General features: G+C 46.2%; 2 protein-coding genes across 5 annotated transcripts in view; both read left to right on the forward strand.

Annotated features, from left to right (window-relative positions):
* LOC143989547 (uncharacterized) overlaps positions 1 to 5,500 on the forward strand; it is a 144,883-nt gene extending 139,383 nt beyond the window's left edge. For all 4 annotated transcript variants that reach the window (XM_077489723.1, XM_077489722.1, XM_077489720.1 and 1 more), the window contains one exon: positions 3,071 to 5,500. In XM_077489723.1, the coding sequence (XP_077345849.1) occupies positions 3,071 to 4,761 (1,691 nt within the window). In that variant the 3' untranslated portion in view covers positions 4,762 to 5,500. The remainder of the gene's footprint in view (positions 1 to 3,070) is intronic.
* Positions 1 to 23,518, forward strand: part of LOC143986898 (uncharacterized) — a 1,277,526-nt gene that overhangs the window by 393,247 nt on the left and 860,761 nt on the right. The window lies entirely within an intron of this gene.

Genomic DNA, 23,518 nt, shown 5'->3' on the forward strand with positions numbered 1-23,518 from the left:
TGCAGGCACTATTGATAGAAGAATTTCTACATTAGGATAACAGTTCTCCCTTACTACTTTACCATACTAGTTTGAATATATACCATCTGACATATCTCCATCTGAATAATTAGCTCTATAACATTTTCGTCTAAGGTCCCATTTTTTTGGGAGTGCAGCACCACCATTTTTTCTTTTAAACTTGGGCCCAAACCCAAAGCATTCCAGCACCTTCCAGAGGAAGAGCCATTTGACAGTCGAATGCCTTCTCAGCATCTAATGCGGCCACTATTCCTGTGTCGCCCTCTCTAGCCAGATCGACGTGGGTAAACAGCTTGCGGATATTAATATCCGTTCCTCTGCGCAGCATAAAACCTGACTGGTCCGGGTGAACAAACTCCATGATCACTCCGTTCAGACAGGTTGCCAGTATTTTCGCTAGCAGCTTGGCATCCACGTCGATCGGGCGATAGGATTTGCAGAGTTCAGGGTCCTTCCCTCGTTTTGGAATGACCACTATCACCTCCTCTGACATGGAGGCTCATAAGGACCCCTTTCTTAAGGAGGATAAGAGCACAGAATGGAATTTGGGTGCTAGTTCATCGGAGTACATTCTATAGAATTCAGTGGGGAACCTGTCGGGCCCTGGTGTTTTTCCTGCCTGGAGCGAGGAAATGGCCTGTTGTACCTCCTTAAGGTGGTGGTGATAGGGGAGGTGATAGGGGAGTCAAGTGGGTCTCTATAGCTGTCAGTCAGAACAGGGAAGTAAACATCCAAAAGATGTATGTGAAGGTCCTCCATAGAGTAATCCACCCGGGTGGAGTAAAGGTCTGAGTAGTAGGAGGCAAAGCTGTCATTAATTGCTTATGAGGTCTGATCCCGTCTTTGTCAATGGAGTTCACGTACCAATCAAGCCAGCAACCTACCCCCCCCCCCCCCGTACACCCTCTTCAAAGATCCTCTGGGATTGTTGGAGTAATTTCTTCTTAGTCAGGGAGGTGCGGATCAGTAGGACCTCTCTGGTACTTTCCTGAAGTTTATTATGTAGCGGAATCTTGGTCTGGGTATTTTGGCGTTCCAGGGATGTGGCCCGGTCCTCAGCCTTAATCAGGTCGGCCCGCAGCTGCCTGCAGACGCCCCCAATAAGGGATTGGTAAATTGGAGAAGGCCTTAAAGTCTTCCCATGCTACCTCTTCTGGAGCCAACCCCGGGTTAAGTGCCCAGTAGGTAGCCATCTGTTGGACTCCACCCCAGGATCAAAGATCCAGAACCTCAAGAGCCTTCATAGGTTGTCTGTGGGGGTTCCCTCCAAAGATAACTGGAGGAGTGGTGCATGGTCCGAGATTCCTCTCGGGAGGATGGAAATCTGCTGGACCCTGGGCAGGAGGGGGCTCCACGCATACATCAGGTCCATGCGTGAGAGAGTCTTGTGAGTGGCAGAATGGCATGTAAATGACCTGTCAAGGGGATGTCTCCACCTCCACAGGTCTGTCATTCTGTAGGTCTCCGCCCAGGCAGAAAGATCCAAGGTGAACCCTCCCACAGAGGTGAAGCGATCCAGCTCAGGATTCAGGGGCATATTAAAGTCCCCCCCCATGAGTATCACATTATTGGTCATGTGTGTGGCTATGAGAGAGCTCAGTCTGTGTAACAACTTAGTCGGAGCTGGGGGAGGTATATACAAACCCACCAGCAGTACCTCTAAGCATTCTATCAATGCATGTATTATAATGTATCATCCATCTGGGTCGAGCGTCAGCTCCAGGAGCCTGAATGGCAGAGTCTTGCGGACAACGATACTGACCCCCCGGCAAAATTAGAATATGTTAAGTGATATTGATGGCCCACCCAGGGTTTTTTTTTTAGACTAAGGGTCTTCCTCCCAATCAAGTGGGTCTCTTGAAGGACACAAATGTGAGGGTTGTATGTTCGCAAAGATTGGGACACCAGTGTCCGCTTTACAGGGGAGTTGAGGCCCCTGGTGTTCCAAGAAATTGTCAGCGATTCCATTCAGACTTCCCATACAGCAATGCAGGAGAGCATTCAGGAGCCGATCCCGACCCAGATGGAGCAACGATAAGCAGCCATTTGACATAGTGAGAGTTGCCCCAATATTTTATGCAGAATTAAGTTACAAAAATAAATATTACCAACAACTTTATCAGTGCCCCTCAGCACAGCCCTCACCAGTGTCCCTTAATACAGCTTGACTGGTGCTATATCCATGAAAAAAGTCTCAGCTTTCAGTATTACTTTAATATAAACTCCCCCCCCCCAGTTTCGCACAAATATTTGTATGAAAATGATTTGTACATTCGATGAATGGACGAGTGTAGTTCAAAAATTCCATTTGCTTTTAACATTCAATTTTAAAATGAATGTAACTTCTCAGCAAAAACCACATACACTGTTTGAAAATTTGTTGGATGGAGAAAAGTTTTCTGTTCTGCTCCTTCGAATTTTCCCGTCACTGTGGTCAGAAAGGAACGTTGATTTGACCAACTAATGGTTAGGAATTTGGATGAATGTTTTTTTTTGAAAGAAAAATTAGTTTATGTTCGGCCAGCATAAGTGACATCAGGTGCAGGGAGCTTGTACCCACCTACCTGTCTATGACAAGGGAGTCTGTCATCCATCATATTATATTACACTCCTGTCTGATCATCTGCAAAACAGCGTTTTACCTCTTTTTTATATTTTATTAATGTTGATCTCTGATTCTGATATGTAGCAGATTCTCCCTCTAATAATACATCTATCTGTCTGTTATTCTCAGAGTGGATTAAATATCCAACTATATATCTGGATATTTATATTTACCGCTGCATATAGATATTCAAGAATATTATTATACACCACCTTTTTTTGAGGTTTTTATCCAATTAATTGATTAGTGGGTTTATTATTGTTTTGAATAATCAATTCTGAAAATAATCATTAGTTGCCGCCCTACAGAGGACCCATTTACTAGTTACCTTGAGGGGGGAATTGTAAGATCCTCAGAGGCAAAGCTGCCTGATGTGGGCGGAGTCCTGGTTTAGGGGAACCAATCAGCTGATGTCTAGTAATAATCTTTGTATTTCTATTTTAGTAGATGGACGGGAGATGAGGAAAACCTCAGAGGATTGTCTCACTTTGTCTCCAGACTGTAAAGTAGAAGATGAGGACATCACACAGTATAGTCCAGGAGAAAACCCGACTACCTCAAATGTCCATCCGGCACCACACAGTGTAGATGGACCATCGTATTCCTCTTATCCTGAGGAACCTCAGACTGTGAGGGACGGGGCCGTCCTTCCAACAGAGAAGAGGTTTTCCTGTACTGAGTGCGGGAAGTGTTTCCATTCTAAATCCGGTCTTTATGTGCATAAAAGAATTCACACAGGTGAAAAGCCGTATTCCTGTTCAGAGTGCGGGAAATGTTTTTCAATAAAGTCCCAGCTTCACACACATCAGAGTTCTCACACAGGGGAGAAGCCGTATTCCTGTGCTGAGTGCGGGAAATTTTTTTCACAGACGTCCCATCTTTATGCACATCAGCGATCTCACACCGGGGAGAAGCCGTATTATTGTCCAGAGTGTGGGAAATGTTTTTCACAGAAGTCCAGTCTTTCAAAACATCAGAGATCTCACACAGGAGAGAAGCCGTATTCCTGTCCTGAGTGCGGGAAAGGTTTTTCAGTAAAGTCTTATCTTTACAAACATCAGAGATCTCACACAGGAGAAGAACCACATTCCTGTCCTGAGTTCGGGAAATGTTTTGTACAAAAATCTCATCTTGTCACACATCAGAAATCTCACAGGGATGAGAAACCGTATTCCTGTCCTGAGTGCAGGAAATGTTTTTCAGTGAAGTCCAGTCTTTACATACATCAAAGATCTCACACAGGGGAGCAGCTGTATTCCTGTGCTGAGTGCGGGAAATGTTTCCCTTTTAAATCTACTCTTGATGTGCATAAAAGATCTCACACAGGAGAGAAGCCGTATTCCTGTACTGAGTGTGGGAAATGTTTTTTAGTGAAGTCCCATCTTCACACACATCAGAGATTTCACACAGGGGAGAAGCCGTATCCCTGTCCTGAGTGCGGGAAATGTTTTTCAGTAAAGTCCCAGCTTCTCACACATCAGAGATCTCACACAGGGGAGAAGCCGTATTCCTGTCCTGAGTGCGGGAAATGTTTTTCAATAAAGTCCCAGCTTCTCACACATCAGAGATCTCATACGGGGGAGAAGCCGTATTCCTGTCCTGAGTGCGGTAAATGTTTTTCAATGAAGTCCCAGCTTCACACACATCAGAGATCTCACACGGGGGAGAAGCCGTATTCCTGTCCTGAGTGTGGGAAATGTTTTTCACGGAAGTACCATCTTTACACACATCAGCGATCTCACACTGGGGAGAAGCCATACTCCTGTCCTGAGTGCGGGAAATGTTTTTCACAGACGTCTAGTCTTTCAAAACATCAGAGATCTCACACGGGGGAGAAGCCGTATCCCTGTCCTGAGTGCGGGAAATGTTTTTCAGCAAAGTCTAATCTTTACACACATCAGAAATATCACATGGAGGAGAAGCCATATCCCTGTCCTGAGTGTGGGAAATGTTTCCCTTTTAAATCTAGTCTTGATGTGCATAAAATATCTCACACAGGTGAGAAGCCACATTCCTGTCCTGAGTGCGGGAAATGTTTTTCTCGGAAGTCTTTTCTTTACAGACATCAGAGATCTCACGCGGGGGAGAAGCCACTTTCCTGTCCTGTCCTGAGTGAGGGAATTGTTCCTCACTGAAGTCCTGTCTTCCTGTACATCAGGGATCCCACACAACCCTCGAGGTGTATTAGTGTCTTGAGTGCGGGAAATGTCTTCTATATGGATGTTGCTGGACATCACAACTCTCATGTGGGGAAGAAGCACACCCTGATATACACCTCAGATATACTCCATGGCTGATCTTCATCATGTAAGAAACAGTTCCAGGGGTGTGGATATTTTTTAAAAAAATTACTTATCCAAGGGACTAGATCGGGATCCCAATCTCCTTGTCCTTTATGACAATCTCCTTGTTCCTCATCTACCAGAGAGCTCAGCAGAGGTGTGGGAGTTCATTGAAAACTACAAGCCGACATTGGCAAAGGACAGAACTCTGTAAATGAATGGCACGGCCGCGCTCTTTTCATAAAGTGACAGCTGGTATGGGGAACTTCTGCCCGCACTGCTGTCACACAGAGGACTCGGACCGCTGAAGGAACATTTAACATCTTCCCGAAGGTGAATTTATCCTTTAACCTTTTCACTGTCAGAGTTGGTTTTGTGGGTTTTCTTGCCCACATATTTAACCCCTTCAATACCAGACACTTTCACCCCTTCCTGCCCAGGCCAATTTTCATCTTTCAGCGCTCTCAGACTTTGAATGACAATTGCTCAGTCATGTAACACTGTACCCATATGAAATTTGTATCTTTTTCCCCCCCACAAATAGAGCTTTCTTTTGGTGGTATTTGATCACCACTGGGGTTTTTATTTTTTGTGCAACAAATAAATTTAAAAAATATATATATTTTCTTTGTTTATCTTATAAAATTTCATAAATAAGTATGTTTTCTCCTTCACTGATGGGCATTGATGAGGCATAAATATGCAGCACTGGTGGGCACTGATAAGGTGGTTCTGGCAAACATCCCAGGTGGGTACTGATTAACATCACTGGTGGGGCACTGCTGGGCTTGCTAATCAATGCTGAATATCAGTACAGATCCCCCCCCCTGTCAGGAGAGCCACTGACTGGCTCTCCTCGTGCCTTGTGAGCATGAATAAAGGAAAGACGATAACCGGCATTTCCTGGTTACAATGTGATTAGATTTGATTGGACATAGCTAGGGATGAGCTGACTGTTCGAGTCGAACATGAGTTCAACTTGAACATCGGCTGTTCGAAGATCGAACATTATGGGCCATTCACTCCAAATTCGAGCGGCGCGAACAGCCCATAATGCACTGCGTCATCGCAGTGCTTTGCTGGCTGATGATTGGCCAAGTATGCACTCTGACCTGCATGCTTTGGCCAATCACAGCGCCGTAAGCAAACAGAGCCATAATTGGCCAAAGGCAGGGTGCACGCCCTACACTATATAAGGCCCGCCTGCACATCGGCCCTGAGTAATGTGTTGCTGGCATTGTATAGAGAGAGAGTGTGTGTCATTTCATTTACTTTAAGCAAGCATTTTATTCAGTTAGCTAGATCTCACTGCAGACCGTTCCTGCTGTACTATTTCTAATCTACTTCAGGCAGGCAGTTGATCCTGTTTAGCTAGATCTCACTGCAGACCGTTCCTGCTCTACTGTTTCTAATATACTTCAAGCAGTCAGTTGATTCAGTTAGCTGGAGTACGTGTTCAAAGACACTTTCAGGCAGGTGACTTAGTGACGTGCAGATCATAAAATATATATTCACTGCATTGTAGTCCAGCCAAGCCTATACCTGACTGTAGACCATTCCTGGAGTACGTGTTCAAAGACACTTTCAGACCGGTGACTTAGTGAGCTGCAGTTCACCTAATAGAGAGGGTGTGCCCAAGAAACTGGCAGTCATGTTCCCCCAGCTGCAGCATACTGCCAGGTTTTCTCCAGCGGCGAGGAGGGAAGGGATGATAAGGTCACTGACTCTACGTGGGTGCCAGATAGAAGGGAGGAGGAGGCACATCTCCAACAAAGCAGGATGCCCTCCACGGGACAGCTTAAGGGCAGCCAACCGACTGCATCACACCGCAGAGCTCCACATGTGCAGGATGCTGCTGACTCTGTGCGTTTTCTAAAAGTCCTTTGGTGTGGGCCTTTGAGATGTGTGCAGCAGATCGCACCGTTGCTGTTTGCAACATATGTCTGAAGCATATCAAGCATGGCCAAAACGTAAGCCACTTGGGCACCACATGCTTGACCAGACATATGTCGAGCTGCCATGCAGTCCGTTGGCAACAGTACTTAAAAGACCCACACCAAAGAAAAAGGCTGGGATCTCTAACCCCACTATACCTTCAGTTCTCTCAGAAACCAGCACTGAGAGGAATGAAGGTGTAGAATTAGGCGTCCCAAGCACTACTGCTAGCAGTACACCAACATCGATTGTAGCAGGCAAATTTCCCTACCCCAGTTGCTAAACCGGTGAAAAACAAATTCGGTCCTAGCCATCCACATGCTCAGAGGATGAATGCTAGTTTGGCTAAATTGCTAGCACTCCAACTGCTGCCTTTTCAGCTGGTAGACTCTGCCCCCTTTTGAGAATTTGTGGAATGTGCGGTACCTCAATGGCAGGTTTCCAAACGCCAATTTTTTTCGCGGAAGGCCATTCCGGCTCTCTACCAACATGTGGAAGGCAATGTCTTGGCCTCGTTGGACAGGGTGGTAAGGTCTGCTTAGGGGACAGGAGCCACACTTGGATAGAGATTCTGGCAGCTCTGCAGGGGCAGGCTCAGAGATGGTTGACACTATGCCAGCTTCAGCCAGGAATGGTGGTTTGTGACAATGGCACCAACCTCCTCTCCGCCCTCAACAGGGACACTTCACCCATGTTCCCTGTTTGGCTCACATCCTTAATTTGGTGGTGCAGTGCTTCTTGTGCAGGTACCTGGGCTTACAGCATCTCCTGAGGCAGGCCAGGAAAGTCTGTGGGCATTTCCGCCGGTCATATAATGCCAGTGCTCAGCTGGCTGACCTCCAAAAAGGAATGCAACCTGCCCAAGAACTGCCTCATCTGTGACATGCCCACCAGGTGGAACTCAACGTTGGCAATGCTGCAGCAGCTGCACATGCAGCAGATGACCATCAATGACTACCTGTGCGAGTATGGCACCAGGACAGTGTCAGGGGAGCTTGGCTTTTTTTTGCCACGCCAGTGACTCATGATCAAGGATGCATGCATTGTCCTGTCACTATTTGAGGAGGCCACTAGGATGGTGAGCAGTGACAGTGCATGCATCAGTGATACTGTCCCTCTTGTCTACCTGTTGGAGCAAACGCTGTGTGTAATAATGGATGGGGCACTTGAGGCAGAACAGAGGGAGGAAGAGAAGGACTTCCTAACCTCTCAATGCCCCCTTTATCCAGACAGTATTCCTGCAAGTCCACCTCTCACACAGGAAGGAGGAGGAAGATTGTGTCAGCATGGAGGTGGAGCCTGGCACTCAGCAGCAGTCTTCAAGGGATCATTTTCAGGCCCCAGAAACCCATGGAGTTTTACGTGGCTGGGAGGAGGTGGCTGCGGATAATGTCATCCTTAGTGACCCAAAGGACTTCCAACCGAATGCCTCAGCAAACCTACACTGCATGGCCTCCCTTAGCCTGTAAAGCCTGCAAAAGGACCCTCGGATTCATGGTATCAAGGAGAGGGATCAGTACTAGCTGACAACCCTTCTTGATCCACGTTACAAGAGTAAGGTGGCGGAACTTATCCAGCCGTCGCAGAGGATGAAACATCAACGGGATGCCTTGCAGAAAGGTTTTTGCAATGTGTTTCCAGAGCCTGGGAGGTTACATTTTCCTGGTACTCGTGGACAATGTGTTGCTGAGGCTTCGGTCAGTCACAGAAGAAGCGGTGGAGAATATGGCTGTCTGACTAATCAGTTCATTTTTTAATCCACAGCCCCAAGGTCTGATTGGTTCCAGCAACCATCGCCAGCACCTGTTGTACATGGTGCAGGAATACCTAGGGGCAAGATCAGACTTGGAGACCTTTCCAACCGAAAATCCACTGGGTTACTGGATCTTGAGGATGGATCACCGGCCAGAGCTTGCAAAGTATGCATTTGAGCTACTGGCCTGTCCTGCATCCAGCGCTCTTTCGGAACACACATTCAGTGCCACTGGAGGCTTTGTAACCGATCACAGAGTGCGCCTGTCCACCGACTCGGTTGATCGGCTCACCTTCATAAAAATGAATCAGTCTTGGATCACCAGCTACCAAGCGCCTGATGCGGATGTATCCGATTCATTTTTTTTATGAATGTGAGATCCCTTGAAGACTGCCTATGCTGATGCTGAATGACTATCCTATTCCTCCTCAATGTTCATGTTGATAGCTTTTAAGAACATTTTTGGTTCTGGGCACCACTGCCTAAGGCCTAATTTTTCTGCCCCTGTTTAACCGGGGGGTGTGTAATTACAATTTTTGCTGTAATGTTTAACAGCAGGGCTCGTTCCTGCGCTCAACAAGAGTATCTGTGAGGGGTTTCAGTGTTGTGGCACCACCACCACTGCCCAAGGCCCAATTTTTCTGCCCCTGTTTAACAGGGGCGTGTAATTACAATTTTTGATCTACTATTTCACAGCGGGGCCGGTTCTTGTGCCCACCAAGAGTAACTGTGATGGCTTGCAGTGTTGTGGTACCACCACCACCAAAGGCCCAATTTATCTACCCCTGTTCAACAGGGGCATGTAATTACAATTCTTGATATATTTCACAGCAGGGCCGTTCCTGCGCCCACCAAGAGTAACTGTGAGGGCTTACAGTGTTCTGGTACCATCAACACCACCTAAGGCCCAATTTTCCACAGAGTGTATAGGGCAGGCCCTATAGTATATACAGGCGGTCCCATATTTTCAAAAATCCGACTCCAGAGAGTGCAGGAGAAGGGGAGGCTGGTTTGGGAAGAAGAGAAATGGAATCCAAGTTCTGTGGATTGCGGCTGCCAGAGGGTGTAGGGTGATGGGAGCGTTGGGCATAGTTAAATAATGGAGTCCCAGGGTTTGGGGATATGTCACCAGAGGTTAGAAAAAGCAGAAGGTTGAGAGTGGTAATGTGGCAGTGTGATTTATATGAGGGGACATGCCCCAGCATCCTGGAGGCTTTATCAGCATGTGGGTGTAGAATTAGCAGGAGATAGAAAGTGCAATAATAAGGAGAGAACAGAAAGGAGGGTGATATGTATAAGCTATGGGGGGTGGAGGAAAGAGGGCACAAGTGGTAGAGAGTGCATGCTACAGAGTGGAAGGAGCGCTTAACCACTTAAGCCCCGAACCATTTTGCTAGCCAAAGACCAGAGCACTTTTTGCGATTCGGCACTCCGTCGCTTTAACTGACAATTGCGCGGTTATGCGACATGGTTCCCAAACAAAATTGACGTCTTTTTTCCCCCACAAATAGAGCTTTCTTTTGGTGGTATTTAATCACCTCTGCGGTTTTTATTTTTTGTGCTATAAACAAAAAAAAGAGCGACAATTAAAAAAAAAAAAAAAGCAATATTTTTTGCTATAATAAATATCCCCCAAAAATATATAAAAAATGTTTTTTTCCTCAGGTTAGACCGATATGTATTCTACATATTTTTGGTAAAAAAAAATTGCAATAAGCATATATTGATTGGTTTTTGCGCAAAAGTTATAGTGTCTACTAAATAGGGGATAGTTTTATGGCATTTTTTTTTTTTTAACTAGTAATGGTGGCGATCAGCAATTTTTATCATGACTACGACATTATGGTGGACACGGACAATTTTGGCACGATTTTGGGACCATTCACATTTATACAGCGATCAGTGTGATTAAAATTGCATTGATTACTGTGTAAATGTGACTAGCAGTGAAGGGGTTAACACTAGGCGCTGTAGGGGTCAAGTGTGTCCTAGGGATGTGTTCTAACTGTAGGGGGGGATGGGCTATGTGTGACACTTCACTGATCATATCTCCCGATCGCTGGGAGCTGTGATTAGTGACACTGTCACTAGGCAGAAGGGGGAGATGCTTGTTTACATTAACATCTCCCCATTCTTCCTCACCATGAGACGATTGCGAGTATCCCCGCAGACATCAAGACCGCGGGACCTGCGATCCTACTAACGGAGGTCCCGGCTGGCGCGCACGCGATGGCACATTCAAAGGGACGTACAAGTACACACATTTGTGCAGACGTGGCATTCTGTCGACGTACATCGGCGTGCGCAGGTCGGGAACCGGTTAATAGAGAGACAGGGTCACCTGCAGTCTGTTTGGTGCTTTTCAGTGCAGTTTTCTATGCATGTTCACTTTGTGCAATCACTGAAGTGCAGAGCTTGAAGTGTATATCACTTGTATAAAGAATCACTAATGCCACGTACACACGACCGGACTTTTCGAGGGACAAGGTCCGACAGACTTTCGACGGAGTTCTGACGGACTTTCCGAATGAACGGACTTGGCCACACACAATCACACCAAAGTCCGACGGATTTGAACGTGATGACGTACGACTGGACTAGAATAAGGAAGTTCATAGCCAGTAGCCAATAGCTGCCCTCCCATCGGTTTTTGTCCGTCGGACTAGCATACACACGAGCGGATTTCTCGGTAGGAACTGGGTCCGGCGGAGTTCTGGCGGAAAATTTTTAAACATGTTCCATTTCTAAAGTCTGTCAGACTTTTGCAAATCAAAAGTCCGCTGCAGCCCACACACGATCGAATGGTCTGCCGGAATTGTTCCGTCGGACTTTTGATGTTGAAAAGTCCGGTCGTGTGTACGCGGCATTAGAGAAAGAATCGCTAAAGGAAAGAACCCCAGCAACGTGCTGACCCAATAAGGGTGCTCTAGTTTAATACTGTCAAAGGTGGGGATGTTTTTTTGTTAATTAATGAATCATGAGATAATATAAGGATGGCTGACAATCAGAGCAGACCTTTCACATGTAAAGTCAGACCAGCAGAGCTGTGAAGATAAGATCAGCACATAAAACTAAGGTAAGACAACACAGAGCAACACAAACATCATAATGATGCAGACAGGGACAGGATGGTGAAGGCAACAGCTCAAAATACACACAGACACAGTGACAGCAAACAGTTTCCAGTCATGGGTGGATGTAACTCAGCTGGAACATACCTGTGGAGGCATAGAGAAGAAATCTTCAGATTAGACATTCAGATGAGGCAGAGCTGAAGATATAAAAGTCACCCAATTAGCGGTGGCAGCCAATAGTACTGATCTGTGTATTCTGAGAGCGGAGGAGCGCCCCCCATTGTCAGAATACAATAGTGCAGTGGGGAGGATTGCCCCATCCCCTCCAATGTGTGGATGGGGGAATCACTTCCGTTTTTTCCTCTCATCCCGCTGGATGAACAATAAAACTGAACCATGTATGGCCAGATTTGGAAGGAAGATATATTCATCATCAACTGATCGCCTTGAAGGGGTTAATCTACGTATATCCACACTATATATGTGTGTATCATCATCTGCTGGAGATAAAAGACATCACAGTGACTATGGAGGAAGAGGACGGACATGACGGGGGGGGGGTACTGGGTGTAAATAGAAAATAAGATCTTATTACCTCCTCTGCTGCCACTTCCAGCAATGTCTTCTCTCTACTTCCTATGGAATGTCCTGTTTGTATAAGAAATCACTTCCTGTCTGTATCTGACATCACTTCCTGTCTGTATCCGACATCACTTCCTGTCTTCCATAGAGACTTCCTGTTTGGGTAGAGGTGAGATCACCACCTTGTGGAGATCAGAGGAACTGCAGAAACATTTCGTAGTGTGAACACGGCCTTGTGCTGTGTGTACGTACTGTATATCCTTATAGATGGGTCATCTCCACTCCCACCAAGGGGGATAGAAATATATTACTGCTGGGGGGGGGGGGGGGGGGGATATTTTGGCCCCTTTGATTTTGCAGTAAAATTGATGTCAGATTTAGTCATGTAGAACATCTGTTATATGGATACAAAGAGCCCCAGCCGAGAGTAAAGGGTGGAAATGGCTCCTGATCCCCAGATTTGGGCAATTATGTCACCAATATAAATAGAATAAAACCCGCGCTATATGTAACAACTCAAATACCTACAGAAATAACTTATACCGGACTGCTGCTGTAACAAAGGTAAGTGTTCCCTTTATCAACTAGAAGAGCATTATGTGTCACAGCGCTGTCCTATTGTGTGTGCACATAAATCATCACAAATACACTACAATATGTGGAGACATTCATATATAAAGTGCTAGGGGGCTCAAATAATATTCTCTGCGCATCTACTGTTTCCACTTTACACCTACTTCACTGATCTTATGGTGTTTATTAACCACTTAAGGACCAGGCCTCTTTTTCAGACTTGGTGTTTACATGTTAAAAACAGTTTTTTTTTGCTAGAATATTACTTAGAACCCCCAAACAATTTATATAGTTTTTTTCTAACACCCTAGAGAATAAAATGGCGATCATTGAAATAATTTTTTTCACACCGTATTTGCGCAGCGGTCTTACAAGCGCACTTTTTTTGGAAAAAATTAACTTTTTTGAATAAAAAAATAAAACAGTAAAATTAGCCCAATTTTTTTTATATTGTGAAAGATAATGGTACGCCAAGTAATTTGATACCCAACATGTCACGCTTCAAAATTGCGCCCGCTCGTGGAATGGCGTCAAACTTTTAGCCTCAAAAATCTCCATAAGCGACATTTAGAAAATTCTACAGGTTGCATTTTTTGCGTTACAGAGGAGGTCTAGGGCTGGAATTATTGCTCTCGCTCTACCGATCGCAGCGATACCTCACATGTGTGGTTTGACCACCGTTTTCATATGCGGGCGCTACTCACGTATGCGCTCGCTTCTGTGCGCAAGCTCTTTGTGACGGGGTGTTTTTAAACATTTTTTTTTTTCTTATTTATTTTAATTGATTTTATTTATTTTTACACTGTTTAAAAAAAAAAAATAAATGGATCACTTTTATTCCTATTACAAGGAATGTAAACATCCCTTGTAATAGAAAAAAGCATGACAGGTCCTCTTAAATATGAGATCTGGGGTCAAAAAGTCCTCAGATCTCATATTTCGGCTAAAATGCAACAAAAAAAAACAACAAAAAAAAAATGAAAATCTGACATTTAAAAAAAATATACCTTTAAGAGGTATGGGCGGAAGTGACGTTTTGACGTCGCTTCCGCCCTCCTATGGTATAGAGATGAGTGGGGGCCATCTTAGCCTCACTTGTCTCTTTGCCCAGCTAGGAAGAGAACCCGATCCGCCTCTGCCGCTACCGACGGCTCTGGTAAGCGGCGGAAGGTGCGGGAGGGTGGCGGAAGTTTGGGTGTCACCTCTCCTGCCGCCGATAGCGGTGATCTCACGGCGAATCCGCCGCGGAGACCACCGTTATCGTACAGCCGACCGCCGCCTGAAGAGATGGATATCTCGGTTGTGGCAGCAGCTGCTGCCGTTACCGAGATATCCCTCTTCAAAAATAGGACGTACATCGTCGTGCGGCGGTCGGCAAGTGGTTAATAAACGAAGTAAACTGATCCATGTGCAAATTCATATACAACATAAAGTGCTTTGTGCTCAAGATGCTGCAGATCCACTGCTTAAACTTTGCACCTACTTCTTTAATCTTATAATATTTGCTGCTATATAAAATAAAGTAAAAATCTGTGCAAATTCATGTAATCATACAATATTTTGTTCTCAATATAGTGTTCTTTGCAAGTCCACTGCTACCATTTTGCATCTACTTCAACAAACCATTTTGCAAAAAATAAAAAATAAAAATCCACCAATCAGTGAAAAGTTGATAAGGTGTAAAATTCTTGGTGCTCCAAACTGTGGCAACTGTAGTGTAGCCACGCCTTCTTCCACCTCTTACACACGTGATGGTGAGGGCGCCCCCTTAGTGGTGCTTAGGGATGGCCTTGCAGTTCGCCCAGCGGTTGGTTCGTGGCAAATTTTGCATGTTCGCGATTCGCCAAACCGGCAGACTTCTGGCGCTGTTTGCGCGGCGGACATATGCATTTACATTGTGAAAGAACTTTGACCCATGATGACACATCCATCATGGGGTACAAGACAGCCATTTCAGCACATGGACAATTGGACATTCCCCCTACCTTATAAATAGACCTGATCTGGTGGCCATTTTACATTCTGTCTTTTGTCAGTGTAGGGAGAGGTTGCTGTGTGGAGCAGGGACAGACTGTAGTGACACAAATCACTAGCTATTAGGTCCAAAAAAGTCCTTTTAAGGACTGGTATAGGTGTACAGTATATAGGGTTCTGGTGCACTGCTGCTGACTGCTGTGCTGCTGATTGCTGAGTGCACTGCTGACCAATTCTGCAGCTGTCTTTTGTCAGTGTAGGGACAGGACGCTGTGTGGAGCAGGGACAGTCAGTTTAATCACTAGCTATTACTATTAGGTCCACAAAGGTCCTATTAAGGACTGGTATAGGTGTACAGTATATAGGGTTGTACACATATAATATACTTTCTTTCAAATGTAGAAAGCCTATTATACTTGACTGCTGACCGATTCTGCAGCTGTCTTTTATCAGTGTAGGGACTGAGGGACAGTCTGCAAATCACTAGCTACTAGGTCCACAAAGGTCCTTTTAAGGACTGGTATAGGTGTACTATTTGGTGTGCAGTATATAGGGGTGTAATACACGTATAAAATACTTGCACATATAGAAAGCATAGTATAGTGCATTTCCACTGTGCAGCATTGTGACTGCTGAGCGGTTTTGCAGCGATACTACAAAGAGTGACAAACGCAATTAAAAAAAAAGTATTATAACTGGTGTGATAGACCAGTGGCCCCCAAAAATGACAGATTGAAGCAGGGTGTTATATACCTTCTTCCACATACATACTGCACTTCTCTAGAGACTTTTGTCACAGGGTCATTTAAAAAATGACAGGCTGGGGAAGAAGCAGGCCCTTCCGCAGGGGTGGTAGGGGTAGGGCAGGAGCAATAGGCTTGAGCCAAAGTGGCAAATTGCAGAAGGTGTGTGCGATTACGTCAAAGGACGCACCAGACTTGGATGAGTGGCTCACTCAGCCTTACTCTTCTGCACCCTCCTCATCCTCATGATCTGCACCCTCTTCACTCTCTGCTGTGTGCACCCCCAAAGACACTACCACCAACACCACCACCACCACCACATACCTTCCGCTTGAGTCACAGGAATTATTTTCCGATTCATCACAAGACATTTCTGATGCGCAGCCATTCTTGGCATTGGATCAGGAAGAGGAGGTAGCAACAACCGCCACTCAGCAGTCTGACGACAGTACCCAGATCAGCCCAAGGAGGAGGTTGGTCCCCGCTGTTGCTCCCTACTCCGAGATCTCTAATTATAGCGATGGGGGAGGTGACGTCGATGATGACCTGTCTAGTGATGTCACGTGGGTGCCCACAAGAGAGGAAGAGGAGGGGAGTTCAGAGGGAGATATGGACCAGCAGATAGGGAGGAGAAGCAGGCAGAACTTAGATTGCACAGGAGGGACAAAGCAGACTGCTAATGTATCAGGAGCGAGGCATCAACCATGTACGGTCACATCTGGTGCTCCCAGGACACCGGCACATGGCTCCGCAGTGTGGGATTTTTTTTAACGTGTCCGCTGCTAACAATAGTGTTGCCATCTGCAATCTTTGCAGTCAACGCATAAGTCGCGGTAAGCCCAACACTCACCTAGGGACGACCGCCTTAAGAAGGCACATGAGCAGCCATCACCGAGCCCAGTGGGAGCAACGGGACCAACAAAGCCACACTCCAGTCTCTCACCGTCCAGCCTCGTCTTCTACTTCTCCTTCTCCTCACAATTGTCCTCCACTCCACCTTCCATCATGCCATCCTCACGTTTTTCTGGAAAAAGGCAGGCTTCCGTCGGCCAAATGTTCAAGCGTACAAAAAATGATGATGCCGGATAACCCTCTTACCCAACGGTTGACGGCTGGCTTGTCAGAACTCATAGCCCGCCAACTACTGTCATATAAACTGGTGGCCATTGGAACACCACAATGGAAGGTCCCAGGAAGGAAGTATTTCTCACAGAAGGGCATCCCAGAGCTATATGGCCATGTTGAGCGGCAAGTGAATGTGACTCTGGCACACAGTGTCGGTGCCAAGATACATCTGACCACAGACATGTGGTCTAGCAAACACGGGCAGGGAAGGTATATAACTTTTACTGCCCACTGGGTGAACCTTCTGACGGCTGTCAAGCATGTATTCCGTGGCACCCGTCTAGATTTGGTTTTACCGCCACGGATTGCATGCAGGCCTGGCTCTTCTTCTCCTCCTCCATCCTCCTCCCTCTCCTCCTAGGCTGACTCCTCGTTTTCCACTGCTAGCGTCTCTTCCGCTGCGCCGCCCAAGATCCCCGGAACCTATTCGACATGCCAGGTGAGACGTTGCCATGCTGTGCTGCGTCATTTGTGCCTGGAAGCCAAGAGCCACACTGGCCCTGCACTCCTTTCAGCTTTACGTTCACAGGCAGATCAGTGGCTAACACCCCTCAATTTGACAGTGGGTAAAGTGGTGTGTGACAACGGTGCCAATCTGCTTAGCGCATTGAAACAGGGCAAAATTACACATGTGCCATGCATGGCACACGTCTTAAACTTGGTTGTGCAGCGATTCGTTGTCAAATACCCTGGGGTCCAGGACATCTTGTGGCAGGCAAGGAAAATCTCTGCCCATTTCAGAAGATCTTACACAGCCATGGCTCGCCTTGCTGGCATTCAGCGGTGACACAATCTGCCAGTCAGACGTCTTATTTGCGATTGCCTGACGCAATGGAACTCAACCTTCTATATGCTTGATAGGCTGCCCCAGCAGAAACATGCAGTTAACGAATACCTGTACGAACTCTGCGGCAGAACAGGTTCTGGGGAGCTTGGTTTTTTTCACCACGCCAGTGGCTGCTCATGCGCGACGCATGCAGACTTCTGCAGCCATTTGATGAGATCACCAAACTGGTCAGTCGCAGCCATGGCGCCATCAGTGACATGGTACCTTATGCCTTCTTTATGGAGCGTGCATTGCCTCGTGTCATTGATCAAGCCATGCAGGAGCAGGAAGATAAGGAAGTCGCAATGCTGGATGATTACCTAGGGGGGCTACTCTATCTGAGACAAGTGAACAACAGGAGTCTGAAGAGGAGTCAGAGGAGAATGGTGCCAGGGAGGATGAGGAGCAAGAAGAGCATGCTTTAAACCTTTCTGGGATCCCTGTTGTTGTGCATGGATGGGGAGAGGAGAACGAGGAGGATGACATTATCCTGGATGATGAGCAGGAGCCAGGCCACCACACCGCTTCCATTTCAGTGCAAATGGGGGCCTTCATGCTCCAGTGTTTTAACAGGGACCCCCGTATAAAAAGCATAAAGATCAAGGACCAGTACTGGGTGGCAACGTATTTAGACCCCCGGTACAAACACAAAATGGCAGAAATGTTACCACCATCACAGAGGGCTGTCAGAATGGAGCCCTTCCAGGCCTTGCTTCGAGAAATGCTGCATTCTGCTTTTGCTTTTTTTTCCCACTCCCAGAGAAAGAGTTGCGGGTACCAATCCAACAGTGCCTGCAAGAAGAGGGCGGGTTGAAGATGTGTTGGTGACTTCTGATATGAGGTCATTCTTTCAGCCGACCCATCGACAGGTCTCATCCGGATCCAGCATCAGGGAACGCCTAGACCGACAGGTGTCCGACTACATCGGGTTAACGGCCGATGTGGACTCTCTCAGAAGTGATGAACCCCTGGACTACTGGGTGGGCAGGCTTGACCTCTGGCCAGAGCTTGCCCAATTTGCAATGGAACTGTTGGCTTGCCCCTCGTCCAGTGTCCTGTCCGAAAGGACATTCAGCGCAGCAGGGGGGATCGTGACCGATAAGCACACTCGCCTAGCTCATGACAGTGTTGACTACCTCACATTTATAAAAATGAATGAGGCATGGATCTCGGAGGAATTCAACACGTGACCAGTAGACATGTATATGCATAACTCTATAAACAAGTTATTTAATCTAGGACACGGACCTTTTTTCTACCTTTGGCTCACCTCCTTGTACAAAAAAAGCACACTGTACTATATTTCCGTACCCTCCTGTTTGAAGAGGTTGAGCGGTGTCATATTTTTGGGTCCCGCAGCGAGTTGCTGGTGTCAGTGCTCTCTATCTCGGTGCTGGTGTGGTGTCAGTGCTCTCTATCACGGTACTGGTGTCAGTGCTCTCTCTCTATCACGGTGCTGGTGTCAGTGCTCTCTATCACGGTGCTGGTGGTGTCAGTGCTCTCTATCATGGTGCTGGTGTCAGTGCTCTCTATCTCGGTGCTGGTGTCAGTGCTCTCTATCTCGGTGTTGGTGTGGTCTCAGTGCTCTCTATCATGGTGCTGGTGTCTGCTCTCACAGTGCTGGTGTCAGTGCTCTCTATCACGGTGCTGGTGTCAGTGCTCTCTATCTCGGTGGTGGTGTCAGTGCTCTCTATCTCGGTGCTGGTGTCAGTGCTCTCTATCTCGGTGCTGGTGTCAGTGCTCTCTATCACGGTGCTGGTGTCAGTGCTCTCTATCACGGTGCTGGTGTCAGTGCTCAGTCTCTATCACGGGGCTGGTTTCAGACAGTGAGTGAGATAGCAGCGGAGAAGCCAATCAGCAGGCAGTACCAGCACCATGGCTGAGGATCAGCACTGGACTGGCACTTCCAAACCACCGCAGTGGAGCCCTGCATAGATGGGGGTAAGGGCCGGGCAGAGGGAGGGGCTCAAGCACAGGTTGGCACACTGAAACACTGGCACAGGACTGCGCTGCCCTGACTGTGGCACTGATCATCTCCTGCACCCCCTTCATAGCCTGGCCTGACCTTGCCTCTCCTCCATGGCCTTCATGCGCTCCTGAATTGTCAACATTTTACAGATAAAAAAAGAATGCTTGTCGTTGTCGATCCCAGATTCACTTAATACTTTTGTTATGTCAGTATCCATGTTGTGGGAATATGTGTACACAGCTAGTAAGTATTTTGTGGCTGAAAATATGACCTGGAGGTTTTTAAGGTTTGCCAAAGTCACTTTTGGTCACGTTCGCGGTTCGCAAAACGTCCCGTCGGAAGTTCGTCCATCACTGATGATGATGAAGTCACTGATGCAACTTGGTTTCCAGATAGAGCAGAGGAGGAAAGTGAGGCTGTGGCACAACCCCAATGAGGCAGCCATTGTGGAGCTGTTATCTCCCGGCCCACTTCCCACAGCTCAGCTGTCTGGGCCTTTTTTAGTACACGTGCAGCCAATAGCATTTTTGCTATTTGCAAACTGTCTCAAGTACATCAAGCGTGGCAAAAACACCAGCCAATTGGGTATCACAAATGCTTTGCTTGACAAGGCATTTAACCTCCCACCGTTGGCAAGAGCACCTGAAAGCCACACAAAAGGGGCACAAATCTGTCCCTCCTCTCCTTACTCACCTCAGTCTACCCCTGCTTTACCTCATGACCTCTCAGCAGCCTCCACTGACAGGGATGATGGTATAGTGCAGGGTGTCCCAGGTCCTTGCAGCACAACTGCCAGCACACCACCAGCTGTAGACTATAGCCGGCAAATTTCTCTGCCCCATCCGTTGCAGCAGAAAAAAAAGCACAGTCACTGCCACTCACAGGATAAGCATCTAAATGCAAGCATGTCAAAGCTGCTGGCTCCACAACTTCTGCCTATCAGTCTGGTGGATTCTGCCCCCCTTCAGTGAATTTGCAGAATGTGCTTTACCACAATGGCCTGCCGTGCATCCAACGTGCTTTCTGAATGGGCATTCAGTGCTGCTGGAGGTTTTGTTACTGATCATAGAACGCGTCTTTCCACAGACTCCGTGGACCATCTGACATTTATCAAAATGAATCAGTCCTGGATTACCAGCAGCTGTAAAGCCCTGATGCCGATGTTGCTGATTAAGTATTTTTGGGATGTGGAATATCTGCAGGACTTCTGGGCTGCCTAGCGTTGCGGGTGTTAATTTGATCTGGAAGAATTTTTTGGGTGTAGGTTCGATGGGCACAATTAATACCCAAAGAAAGACCAATTTTTCTACACCTGTTTGACAGGTGCATATCAAGGCCAATTCTTGCTTTCATCGAGAGTACCTCTATAGGGTTACGGTGTGAAGGCACTACCAAATCCCCCCAAAAAAATTTCCACACCCATTACTTCTATCCAACGTCTGTGGAAGAGACACCAGAATTTATCCACAAAATCTCTAATCTTGTTCCCGGTTCCAAACTTTTGCGATGTTCGAAAGTTCTGGTGCAAACTGAACAGGGGATCATTCAGCCCACCCCTATCAGTGCTCATCAATGCCACCTATCACTGCACTGGGATCACAGGGAGAAATCAGAAGGCAAGACAGCCAGATCACACAGGAGGGAATCTCCCACTGTGACACAGCTTGGAGCTGAAACGTTGGCCGCTGTCAAACAAAGTACTGCCTCCTAAACCGGCTCCTATGATAGACAGTGCACTGGTACAATGCTGGGAAATTGAACTAGTGTGCTGTCTATCATAGGAGCTGGTCCAGGAGGCAGGACTTAGTTTGACATTAGCAAGCAAGATGAATCAGTTGGTGGACAGGAGCATGTGATCAGCGCAGTGGGGGAAGAGGGAGGGCAATTATAAGAACTGATCTACTGTGCATCTCTCCCTTCAGAAGCTGAAAGCTGGCAAGAGGGAGGAGGATAAGCAGCTTTCAGCAGCTGCAGGGGGAGATGCACAGGAGATCGGTTCTTATAATTGCCTCCCCTCCTCCCTCACCACACTGACTGCACACCCCTGTCCACCATGATTCCTCCTGCTGCCCTCACTCATCTGTGACCATGCTTTGGGGGACACATGGCTCTGCCCTCCTCTCACTGCCAGTCATATGGAGTGCAGAGCGGCGCTGTCAGTTTCCTTCAGTTTAGGTTCAGAAAACTGCAGACATGCTGCATAATCCCACACAGCTCTGCACCACACACACATTTTGGTGTGAACCAGACATAGAAAACAATTGTTTTCTATGTGTCTTGCACAGACCTGCATTTTCCTAGTGCAGAAAAATGCAGATTTTGCAAACATAAAATCAGTAAAGAGTAAAGGAAGAAATCCAATTGGTCAGGATGATCACTTGTCTGGAATGTGGTGGCGGAGTAGTTATTAATTTGTGTACAATACAATACACAACTTGTTACATTATTTGAAATAGTAAAGTGCAGCGCTGATGATGGTGAATAAATAATTCACAATCAATGGAAACTAAAAATATGTTGTGAAACAAAATGAAAATAATTGTGTCAATATATCATGACAAATAATATGGAAGTGAAAACCAAATTATATCAAATATACATGCATCATGAAATACATAAAGTGGTAGTTAAACCAAATAATATCTACTATAAATGCATAATCAAGTCCATAAGGTGAAAGCGAAACCAAACTATAAATGCATAATATAGTCCATAAAGTTCTGGAAAAATAAGGGGACTGTGTGAGTTGTCTGTAGATGTCCACCACCATAAGGAAAGAGGCTTACCGGATGCAATGGACCCAACTAGGCATATGTCCAATGAGTCTCAAAGGCTTATTGATGTAATCACATGTACAGCATTTCCGATATCCAGTTTAACCCAAAACAGGCAAGATTGGTCACTAGATTGATTCTGTGGATATCCAGCGAAGGTATAGTGGCCAGTATGCACTGTAGTTCTTCTCAGTATTGCATATACCAAAGGAGAAAAGATAGGGCCACGTAGTGTGATACCGTTTATAATAAAACATTTATTGAAAATCTTCATTAATAGATATAAAATGTAAGCAACCACGCTACAACGAGCAAAAATTATCATACATAATATAGCTCACGGGTACCCAGAGACTAAGTAATGTATTAAGAGTCTGAAGCACAAAAGGGACGCATGCTTCGTCAGGCCACCACAAAATGGCGCTCAAACTGGAAGCGTCATCTTCTAGGAGTCAGCTACTAAAGGCATAGCAAGTGAACTGCAAAGATATCCAAGCCTCGATCCAACTATAGAACAGATCCAGAAGCAGCATGGCAAGTAAACCGCAACGCCACTCAAGCCTCGCTCCAACTGCAAAAACGGATCCGGAAGTGGTCAATCGACCGCAAACACCACTCTGGAATTATAGAGGTGTCACTGGCCAATTGGATTTGGGAGGTTAAATTCTAGATTACGGACTTAAATGTAAAACATTGTTGCTATATATGCACACAACGCTCCCCGTATGCCATACAATTAGAACACGTAGAAGCTGTGAAATTAGCAACAATAAATAACCGCAATCCAAACATATTAACAGAACTTCGAACTGACCCCACTACGAAGTCCCACCACAAATGTTATATAAAAAAATCATATAAACAATGTATAAAGTTAGACGGCAATAAAGAATATATTATACAGAATTGGCATATAAATTTGGGAGACAAGATCACAGATATAAAATATATAAAATTCATAGGAATAATAAGAGCATGTACAAAACCTGGCAAATCAATGGAAAAAAAGTAAATGGTGTCTACCCTACAAAAATAAAGCCACCCTAAAAACTAGGCTTTATTCAAAAAAGCGTTTATGTCCCATTATACATTAATACCCCATGGCTGATAAGATTGAAGTTCAAAGATCCAATATGTTTCCAGTTGTGAAACCCCCCTCGTCATGGCTCCGCCCCCCATGGTGGAATATAACTATCGATCACCAAGAAACTAGTACCTTCAGGGTTACGATCATGATACTCCCTGTAGTGTCTTGGGACTGTGTGCTTAACGTCACCACTCT

The sequence above is a fragment of the Lithobates pipiens genome, unplaced genomic scaffold, assembly GCF_037356315.1.
Source record: "Lithobates pipiens isolate NorthernLeopardFrog02 unplaced genomic scaffold, aLitPip1_a1.2 Scaffold_18, whole genome shotgun sequence".
In the NCBI taxonomy this organism is placed as follows: Eukaryota; Metazoa; Chordata; class Amphibia; order Anura; family Ranidae; genus Lithobates; species Lithobates pipiens.